The following is an 11,792-nucleotide window of genomic DNA, read 5'->3' as shown; positions in this document are numbered from 1 at the left end:
TTTTTTTTTTTAAGACTCCAGCTAAAGGCATTTTCATAAAAGAAGAAATATATAAAAACACACAACTTTAAGAGGTTTTTGTGAGAACCTTATGAGATAAAAACAAAAACTAAGTCCAGGTCCTTAATCTAGGATAAATTTCCTTTCCAACGATACCAAACACGTTGACATACGTGACAGCAATTTTTTTTGATTTTTGCCCGCTCATACAGCACTGTGGCTACAGTGCAATTCAAAGAATGTTATGTTATTCTTCTATTTCGCACTGGGTATTTTCGGATGTATGTATGTACATATACACATACTCAATTAGCCACCTAAAGGTAGTTATGCTGCGTATAACTTATGTACAAAATAATACACATACACCTTCGTTCGTACTCACTCTGACGTGTCATTCACTGTGCCACACAATTTAACATGCAACCTGCAACACCACCGTTGCTCCATTGCATTTAACCAACTGTTGTAGCAGCTAATAAAATTACGCCCGGCCAATAAAAACGTTGACAGCTGCAACAACATAGTCGTACAAATCTTCCGANATTCGTGCTCACTCTGACGTGTCATTCACTGTGCCAAACAATTTAACATGCAAACTGCAACACCACCGTTGCTCCATTGCATTTAACCAACTGTTGTAGCAGCTAATAAAATTACGCCCGGCCAATAAAAACGTTGACAGCTGCAACAACATAGTCGTACAAATCTTCCGATAGAAAGTGCAGATAGTAGCAACAATAACAGCAGCAGCAGCAGCAGCAGCAGAAACATGAAAAGGCAATGATAATGTGCCGCAAAAGTATTCTGTTCATGTCGTCGTATTTGAACTTTTAGCCTGCAGCAAGTAATTGTAATTTAATTTCCAATTAGCAAACAAGCAACTAATTCGAAAATCCTTGCTGTCGCATGCACTTGCTACACAAGGCACGTTGCATACGTACAAAGAAATACGTATGTATGTATGTATGTTTGTAGGAAACTTTATGATACTCATACATACGTACATACATATTTGCTTGCGAATACAAGGAAGTGACAGCCGCTGCAGATAAATGTATATATGTATGTCGGTTTTGCAGTTGGCTGCAGTGGTTGCAATGTTTCCACTGTAAAGGTATCTCACACGCAATGTCATTGATGCCACTCAAGGTGGCAATTTAAAAAGGATACATTGAGTCTTCCAAACTATTTTGGTATGAAGTGTACAGTGGCATTATACACTCTAAAAAGTGCATGTAAAACTACTACTGAAAAGTGTTTATTTTTCAACCAGTATCTGTGCAAATATACGCACAAGATGTTCAAAATTTAATTTTGAACATTAGTTGTTTAAAATGTACATTTACATATTAAATGTTTAAAACTACAAACATTTTGAAAGTAAAAATATATTTTTTAAAAGTAATAAATATTAAGTCCTCATATTTACTCAATTTTAAACACTTTGTGTGTAATTTTTCTCTACGTGACAAATTTGGTATGTAAAAGTAAACAGACAATGTTTAATTTTACACACGTTAGGAGAGGAAACTGGTTACCTTTTTATATGCGTAAATTTAAACAAACCTTTTTTTAGAGGAAATTTTAAACATTTTATGTGTAAACTGTGAAATTTTGAACAATCAATGGTTAAAACTCAAAAAACAAATTTGAAATTTGTTCTACGCCACACATTGCATTCATTAAGAGGGGAAACTGGTTACCCATCCTAATATTCGCAAATTTAAACAAAAATTGTTTAGAGTGTAGTGAAACTCAAGATGTTTCAACATTTTGTACTGCGCTTAACCTTCTGTGTCCAATACAAAGGCGATTAATTAAACAAATTATTTTGCTATACATTTCTGCAACATTTAGTATTTTTTGTTTTCAAATTGGTTTTTGTTAAAAATGTTTCTCCCTTTCTTTCTTTACAGCCCGTAGGCATCTATGCCAAAAAATACGAATGGGCTGCCCGCCCTTCCAGCAACAACGTCGGTAGCCTGCATTTAGACTTACACCCGCCGCCAATGCAAATTGGTGGTGATTGTTCGCTCTGGATACGTTCAGCGACGCTGGACTTCGATGATGGCTTGTGGGAATGCCAAGTGACGGCGAGTGATTTCACAACACAGGATGCACTCACCAGTCAGCCAGTGCGATTGGTTGTCAGAGGTAAGATACAAGAAATGGAGAAGAAATAGCTACATACATAAAACTCATAAGCTATTGGCAAATATAAAAAAAAAACAGTGCAATCTAGAAGATTTTACGTTATAAATTGCCCAATATTCAGAAATGATAGACTGCCTAAGGCAGAAAAATTACTGAAATGTCTCTTCGTTCTTGATACATTGTAAGTAAGTGCATTCGCAGTTGATCAGTGAGTAGAGTGAGTGAGTGAGACTATAAATAAAAGTTATTTTCAAATTTTTAATTCAGAAAGGTTTATTGAATATATATTCCCAAGACTTTTTAAAGAAGCCATTATAATAGCCTGCCTTTTAAAACTCTGGCTTTTATTATTTTGAGCAAAAGAAACAGATTTTTTCTGCCTATTATTTTTACCTTTTTTGAACTGAGAATAACTGTTATATGTTTTGGATAATGTTTGCAAAAATAGCGCCCAGAAGTCTCGAAAATCCTTAAAATCTCCAAATAAACGGAAAAATCCTAAAATGGTCCGTAAATCCATAAGTAGCCCCCAAAATGCCGCAGTGGCACCGAAAATCGCGAAGTTTTCTTCCAGAGAATCCTGAAGTTGTCCCGAAACCACCAAAATAGTCAGTAGTACCCCCAAATACCCACCATAGTTTCGAAACAGACCCGAAATCTCGACACAGGCCCGATAATCTCGAAGAAGTTATGAAAATCCCTAAGAATTCCGCATCACTCCAAAATATAACACAAAGTTTACTGCAAAGTAACACAAATACTTAAACAGGCGAGCCATTAACGCATCCATAGAGAGTCCGTCACCACCTACCTCGACTCTCGACCTATGAATGCCGTAATAGGAGCCGAATCACCACCTGTAGAAGAGACGGAGCTGCAATTGCCAAGAGAGACCCGCGTTACCCTGGCTCAATTACGGTCGGGATACTGTAGCCGCCTCAACAGCTACCTGTCCAGACTCGACTCCAATATCCCCAATGAGTGCCCGGCATGTGGAGAATCCCCCCACAACACCAACCACCTCTTTACATGCCAGCTCAATCCGACTCAACTAACACCCCTCTCCCTCTGGTCCGAACCCATTGAAACAGCTCGTTTCCTGGGCCTCCCGTTAGTTGAGCTTGANCAATTACGGTCGGGATACTGTAGCCGCCTCAACAGCTACCTGTCCAGACTCGACTCCAATATCCCCAATGAGTGCCCGGCATGTGGAGAATCCCCCCACAACACCAACCACCTCTTTACATGCCAGCTCAATCCGACTCAGCTAACACCCCTCTCCCTCTGGTCCGAACCCATTGAAAGTTGAGCTTGACGAAAATAATTGAACGTAGACCCGAAAAAAGCGGGGCTTAGTAGTGCCGCTACAACAGTAACAACAAATACTTAAAAAATGGTCCAAAAAAACTTAGCCCTCAAGTATGTAAGTATTAAAATAATTTTTTTCTAGAAGCAATTTTGTCTACCGCTGGGAATTGGGTATTTTGAACCAATTAGTATCCTGATGGGTACGTTAAAGTAAATAATAAGTGAATCGATTATTTCAGAAATCCCGTCAAGTTCCAAAATAAACAAAAATGAGTAAATAATGGAATATTTTTCTTTGAAAGTAAGCGCTCCAATTAGTGCACAAACCCGCAAGAATTAATTTCTGCAAGGTTGTAGAATCTACAGCAATTAAAAGTGTTTACTGCATAAACTCGTCAATTGATGTTGCTTATCGGCTTGCTGCAGTAAACTGTGTATATTTCTTTGCTTCGATGCTGTGAAATTTACATTAGGAGTATTCTCGATCCGTTGCATACTGTCTAGCATGGTGCATATACACTCTGTCAATAAAGTTTAGGTACAGCGAATTTTTTACAATACCGGCAACTATTTTTTAACATTTTATTTTTCGCTAATTTTTTTATAAAAATATAGTTCATTCTACAATAAAAAGCCCAAAAATCAGAGTTCTAAACCTTGATGCAAAAGTAAAGAAATTTCTGCAAAATTTCATTCACCATTCCACTTCGTTTACGCTAGTAAAATTTATCGACACTTAAAATATCAATAGAACGAAGATTAGCAGACTATCGAAAAACTCTAAGCCCTCTACTGAAAAACTTTAAGTGCAAACCTTAGTTGGTACATAATTTAATTTAAAGTTTATGATTTTTGTTTTCAATAGCTTCTCATTGTTTTTTAGAGTTTTTGTATTATTTTTTTAGTTTTTGTATGTTCTTCACGAAAAGGTAAACTAAAAGAAAATAAGCATTCCTGTTTAATTCAAAGAGACTTTTATTTGCTTATAACCACAAAAACAGCGAATAATTTAAAGTAAAATTTAATTATAAAAAAAAAAGGTAACTCGTATATCATCCACATGTTACCCGACAGCCAATTTATGAAGGACCAGCACTGAAAATTCCGTCAGGTATTTTTAAGAGTATTTCATTTGGCCGAAGGAATTAATACCGAAAAAAGCGTTAATGTATTTCTAGTTTCCTTTTTAGCTTTGTAAGTCCCTCACTCTATAATGCGCATTTGACCTCCAACAGCTAATTGGAAGGCTAAAAAGCATAGGTAAAACTACAAAATGTTAAGAAACAATTTTGGTGATTCTAAGAAAGCTGGTCTGCAAGACCTTGGAACCGTTACTAGAGCAAGGGCGACGTGGACGCTTTACCTTCTGTACAAGAAAAAAAATTTTAAAATTGCTCTTCTGCAAAGCTTCTCGCCTAAATGCAAAAAGTATTCTAAAATTCACTAAAAATATCGAGCCCTAACCGCCAAAAAGAGCGTAAACGACATTTGCTTCTAATTTTTATTTTTGATGCAGAAATGGATTTAGATGCTCTAGGAACATTTCGGCATCAAAAAGAAAATTTTGAAAAAAATTTCGCTTACGACTTTTTGGCGGTTAGGGCTCGATATGCTAATGTTCTATAGAAACTAAATCTAAATGCTTTATCATTTATAGTTATATTAACATTTGATACCTTCTTTATCAACCAAGTGTCTTTTTTAACGGCCTTTCATAAGAACTGTTTTGAGAACGGGTCAAAAATACCCATTTAAGTAGGAGTTCATAATTTTAAGCCTTTGTTCCGTGTTAAGGACCTTTTTTGAAAACCTGTTGTACTGTGTAATTATTTTGAATAAAAATGCCTCCAATCCCATCAAAAATTGCTGTTTTTCAGTTTTCTCTAAACCGCAATTTTTTCACTTGAAGGATTCCTGAAGCAATCGATCGATTCAATTGCAGTATACTGATGTCTGTCTCGAAAAAGGCAGAACATTCAAACTTTGATTTTTATCAATGTCTGGAAAATAAAAAAGTCAAAAGTTATACCATGTTTTTTTTTTTGTAAAATGCATAACCGGCAAGGTCTCCAACATAGCCCGTGGAGCAGCTCATTTAAGCTTTGTATAGATTTTAATTGCAAGCGCACATATTTAGTAATAGCTCTCTGCTGTCCTTCGCTACTACTTGAAGACCTCATATGTACACTGCCTCCTTAATTTTCAAACATGCTTTCTTAAACTTGTCATTTAAGTACATAAAGCGTACGTCTATGCAGCAAGCTAATTAAATTATGTTCCCGCAGTGTTTCGCCCATTTTAACACCGACCAAACTAACCGAAGACATACCAAGGCGAAATGTTTAAAAAAGAAATGCAAAGAAAAAACAAACAAACAAAATGGATAGTGGTTACAGCTGAGGCCAATCTAACTAATTTGCTATCCTGTTGCTTTGGCTCAAGCTATGGCTGACCTCTTAAAACTTAATTAATTTTAAATCTTATCTAATTTTCCAACACGTTGGCTACAATTGCTGTGGCTTTCAAGTCATACATACATACATACATACATGCATACTACTAATATAGTATGTGTGTGTATCTTCAGAATTTGCTTGCTTGAGTTTGTGTGCAAAATACTTCCGTTTCCGTTATAGCTGCTGAGTAGCGCTAGTGAGTAGTAGACTGCTGAACTCTCTGCTTAAGTTTGCGTATCATTAGCCTCAGGTGTACTGGAGCAGATGGTAATGCAACTAAAATAAAAAGCAAACTAGTTGACCTGCACTCAACAGTTGCTATGCTGCAGCTAAAGATGCAGCAAGGTGCTTGTATAAAACGCATTTACACACATCTTAATGAATGAGAGGTGCACACGCATAGATGTACATTAGACTGCACCACTCCCCATACAAAAAAAAAAAAATCGGTCCCTCGTCTCCATTGAAATTATAAAATCTATTATATTTTAAGACTTGCACCGAAATATTTTGGAAAAATATTAAGATTTACGTGAGCAGGACCCATTTCAAAAAAACCTCCAAAAATTTAGTTTTTTGGGAATAAAAAAAGTTTCTTAAAGAAATTAAACAAAAAAATCCCCAGAGACGACAAAACGGTTTAAGCTTGAAAAATTTGCATAAAAATATTTAAAAAAAAGAAATTTCAACGAAATCGTAGTAATGAGATTTTTATGCTGTTTTTCAACTTTTTTCAAAGACTGTTGTAAGAAATTCTTCAATAAATGGACCAAAACTATTTCGATTTTTAGAGATTCGATTTGAACGAGAAAGGTAGGATTAACGAGCGTAATTCCAAGTTGAATAAAGATGTGTTGGTATTTAAAAAAATAAAATAAAATGGGACGCGAATGAATCCTTTTACATACATATGTAAAGAAAAATAGTGGAAAAATACCTTTCCACTGATAGCTTATAAGTTTATTTAAATCGGAAAAGTTTTGGCCCAGTTATTCAGAGTTATTTCTTATTATTTCTTTAAAATTTCAAATGTTTCTGATTTTTTAAGCTTAGTCTGTTTTGTCAACTTCGGAGATTTTTTTAAAAAAATTCTTTAGGAAAATATTTTTATACATAAAAAACTCCATTTTTGGAAGTATTTTCAATACGGTGCAGCTCACGTAAATCTTAATATTTTTGCGAATTAATTTGAGGGACGTCTTCAAATGTAATAAATTTTGTGATCCCCTATGGAAAAACCGCAACTATTTTTGGTGATGCAGTCTAATTTACATACATGCATATGCATGTGCTTGCAGATGTGTACGAGTATGTACATATGTAGCTATTTAAGCGTAACTGTACCTGCCGCTGCTGACTTTCATCTCAACATACATACATACATACATATACACCTCGTACAATTAAGCCCTATCCGATTACGAACTTTGGTCAAAGTGCGATTTAACATTTACCTAGCTGTGTATGTGTTACCTTGAATTTAATTAAAGTGCATAAACCCGCATTTCTCTGTATGTGTGTGTCGGTTCCCTGAGCTTGCTAACAAAGCCATACAAACTTCCTCTTCCTGCTTGCGGCAATGGTACATGACATTAATGCGACCACGCAATAGCAATCACCTACTAGTATAGCTGAACAGAGTAGAGTTACGAGCAGAGGCTGTGCTAGCGAAGCATTCATTACTTATACGCCCCTTCAGCCTTTTGTATGTATCTATGTCTGCCTAATAATTTGTGTTTCATTTGCTTTGGTGTTTGTGCAGCAGCTCAATTAATTTGCACATCCCTCACATAGATATTTATTTCCACTTTCTAATTACAAATATACTTTTCTCACTTATTTCGCAGTTGTGCCACAACGTCCACGCCTGGAGTATGAGGGTGCACATGTGCCGCCCGGTCATAATATACCCATAGAGTCAGGCGCACTGGCGACCGTTAAATGTGTATCGCACTATGGCAATCCGCCGGCGACGCTCAAATGGTATCTTGGTAAGTAAAGAACATTAATGAAAGAAATTCGATCAAAATTCTGTTGCCCAACAATTTACGGAAAATTCGAGATTTTATCGCTCTTAGTGCAGTGTTGGAAAAAATAATCGATATAAACCTTAGTTCCTCTGTTTGATAATTTGCATTTTGTTTTGAAAAATCGATATGTGAACCGAAGACAACATTGAAGAATTGAAATATATGAGTATATAAGGCAATAATTTTATTCAAAAAATTGGTTCAAGAAGATAGACAAAAAAAATCGATTAAAAAAATGCAGAAAAAACTATTGTCTTTGAAGATATTTCTAAAAGTCACTTTTACAAGGCATTTTTCACACAAAAAAAAAATAAATAAAATTAATTTGCATGTTGTTTTCAATGTTGAACCATGACCATCTGGAAACTAACAAATTGTGGACAGCATACCTGCTGGAAAAACTACTAGTTGTGAACTTTTCAGTCCAACTAGTTCGCGTTTTATTCTTTTTCAATGTTGGCGATTGGTTTTTTTAGCATGGCGATGCCTTAGGAGATGTCAATTGTCCGCTCTTGCATCAGCACGCTACCAGTAGAAATCCTAGTAACATCATACCAGTTGACGGGATAGACTGCCAATTTACCCCCCGTGAAAAGCGTAAGTGTGCCATTTTCTCGCGGCGCTGCAACAGTGGCAATGGCCGACAAACCAAAGCTCTGGCGCGCCATTCCAGAGATCCGAGTTCGAATCTGTGACAAAGCATTTTTTTTTGTATTTTATTTTATTTATTTTTTTTCATTATTATAATTTTTTCTATTTTGTCTCTTGTAATTTTTAAATTCTATTGTTTTCAAAAGAAAAAAAACTGGTTGATCTAATTTTTTTTATTTAGGGCTTTTTTTCCAAATAAAATTAAATTTACAATTTTTACTTTTTAATTAAATTGTTGAAATAACTTACTTACTATTTTTAATCACCCCCAAGCGGACTCGAATCTTAGATCTCAGAACCAGAATCGGTAGCCTTCACTCGACGTGGAAGCCAACATTTGTGAGGAAAGCAATTAACTGCATTTTAGTTTTGGTTTTGGCAGTTCAAAGACAGATGTCGCTGATAGCCTAAGTTATTCGAAATGGCAGGCCATCGCTTTAGCATATATTAGGTAATGAACTGGTATTTTTACTGGCTGGTTTGACATTTCACTGCGCAGAACTGGTATAATTATAGTCCACGACAAACTGGTATGACTTCCCCATTGAATACCAGTTTTCTAACTAGAATTTCTACCAACTAGTTTACTTTTTTCTACGCGGAACTGGTATAATTCTAGTTCGTAAAGAACTAGTATGACTTCTATGCTTAAAAAATAGTTCAGTACCTGAAATTTGTGCATACTAGTTCAGCTTTTCACTGCAGAGATCGTTGCGAACTCAGATACAGCCGGACATGCAAATGTTTGGTTTAAATGAACCGCACAGCACGTGATTAGTGCATTTGTATATGAAGTCACCGCTGTGTATGCTTGGTATAACCTGCATAAAAAATTATCAATTGATAAAAACTAACCAACTTATAGTTGGCTTTTTTTGTGAGATTTCGATAAATAACTAAATTTTAATGAGCTACGACAAAACTAACTTCAAGTGAGTTGTAAAGTCAGGCAGGTGTCATGCAGACATTACCGGCAGTTTGTTTTCTCTAAACAAGCTTCTATTTAAATATCCTCATACAAAACTTACATAGAATAAATTTTTTTCTAGACTTCGCGCATGCTTTCTTGAATTCAGGGTCGAATATTTATATTACCATTTTAATGTTATGTCTGGTGGAATTCAAGTAGGGGACGCCCTACAAAAGAACACTTAAAAAAATAAACAAATATGTAATGTTAAATAAAGTAAATAAACGAAAATGCAAAAGAATTTAAAAAATCATTTTCATTTATATTTTATGTCCAAAAGTAATTAGGAAAGCAGTTCCCACCTTTTTGCGGCCATCGCCCTTCAAAAGTAGCTAGTTACGGCCGAAGGAGATAAGTAATAACCAGGGTTGGGATCTTAAGGCACTAAAAACTTGAAAAAAGGCCAAATGCGCTTTCAAAAAAGACAAAAAAGGCAGTTATTTTTAAATTTTGTTATATACATACCTTTAGTACAATGTAAATATATGTATGTCTAATTAAGTATATAAGAAAATACATATAGCGGTCAATAAATTATAGCCGCACCACTTTTTGCTAAGTTTTAACATATTATTTTTGTTGTTATTTAAATTTGGTTATTTTAAAAAAAAAAAATAGTTAATTCTTTAACACAACCCGTGTAAATCCAGGTTTAAAACTTTTTGCAATAATCAAAAACTTTCGTAAAAATTCCACATTTAAATTCAGTGTCACACGATTGATACTTTTGTACAGATTTGTACATGCGGGCTGTTGGTACAAAATAAAAAAAAAATTGGGAGACAATGTGAGTCAACGTGCAATACATGTCTTTATGTAGAAATTTAAAATGCAAACACAAGGCATTGGTAAAAAAGGCAAAATAAAAATTTTACATTTTTAATCAAGGAGGACATGAAACGTGTGATTATTAAATTTGTTTACAGATACGACTAGGCAGAGAGAATATGCAGATGCCTTAAAATCCTAACCCGGGCAATAATTAAAAAGGTAGAACTAGTAGACTGCTCGGTAGTTATAAGTAGCTATAAACTAGCTCCGTTTCCTGCAGGGCACTTACACGTATATATACTCAAAAACGCTAAATTTTGGTATGAAAGTATTGAGGCGCATTCTTTTTGTCGTACGAATCGAAAATCATAAAATGTTACTATCATTTTCTATACAAAAATTTCAAATTTTCGATACGAAAACAAGAGTATGCCTCATTAAATATTTTTAAATATGAAAATTTTTAAACGATAACAAAATAAAAAATATTCATTTTTGTGATGCGTTATTTCCCTCAGCGTAGAACGTTATTTGAATTGATTATGTGTTTCTATTATTTTTACCAACACTGTTTACGAGTATTTCCCATCATACACTAAGCAGTCCCATTTTTGGTTATAATGATAACGGTAGTTTTTTGTTATCTTCATTATTAAGTTGTGGCACCATCAACTCACGCAAATTCACTAATTTTCCACTAAGCTGCAAGTTGACCCTATATGCCATTTCATTTACTTTTTGCACTGCATATGTACGATATGTAACATACGCATCCAAGTAAATATAATCCTTCAGCAAATGCCCATCACCCAGCCGCTGTCAGTCCTATATGTACATATGTAGATACTACGCTCACTATGTCAACATTTCCCACTATAGCAATAATGTTCATGCCGCTATTGTTTAATCCTTACATACATACGTACATACATATATTTACCATTTACATTTACTCACACAATTATGCTTTCGTAGCAGTTTTTTATGACATTTCTGTTTTTTGTTTCCTTTTTTGTGTTCATAGGACCTTTTTCTCCTTTTTTTATCTTATCGCCTTAACACCCGCATAATTATCTGCTTACTTTAATTAATTATTTATTTAACCGCAACTATTCATGACAGACGTGCGGATACATACAGATTTATATATTTTTTAACACACTCACCTCTCTTTTTTTACTGTTACTTATTAACGTTAATAGTTTTTTTTTTTTAATTACTACCTTTTTTGTATTTAAGGTGACCAAGAGATTCAACCGATTCATCCGCAAATCAACAACACTGAAGCGGATAATCCTCGCACCTGGTCGGCAACATCTGTAGTGCAGGTGACAGCTATGCGTGAACGTCATGGTGATATTTTACGTTGCTTGGCCTTTCATGAGTCCTATACGGCAAAATCGGTGCCGGTGGAGGCGCGTATGGATGTTAAATGTAAGTACATACATA

General features: G+C 35.0%; 1 protein-coding gene across 1 annotated transcript in view; it reads left to right on the top strand.

The window, feature by feature from the left end:
- Positions 1-11,792, top strand: part of LOC108364804 (kin of IRRE-like protein 2) — an 87,663-nt gene that overhangs the window by 38,644 nt on the left and 37,227 nt on the right. Inside the window, exons 3-5 of the mRNA XM_017618650.1 lie at positions 1,920-2,157; positions 7,769-7,912; positions 11,583-11,777. Coding sequence (XP_017474139.1) covers positions 1,920-2,157; positions 7,769-7,912; positions 11,583-11,777 — 577 coding nt within the window. The remainder of the gene's footprint in view (positions 1-1,919; positions 2,158-7,768; positions 7,913-11,582; positions 11,778-11,792) is intronic.

The sequence above is a fragment of the Rhagoletis zephyria genome, unplaced genomic scaffold (assembly GCF_001687245.7).
Source record: "Rhagoletis zephyria isolate East Lansing unplaced genomic scaffold, Rhagoletis_zephyria_1.1 Rzeph_scaffold_01675, whole genome shotgun sequence".
Lineage (NCBI taxonomy): Eukaryota > Metazoa > Arthropoda > Insecta > Diptera > Tephritidae > Rhagoletis > Rhagoletis zephyria.
The sequence above is the reverse complement of the archived record's forward strand: the minus strand, read 5'-3'. Positions and strand labels throughout refer to the sequence as shown.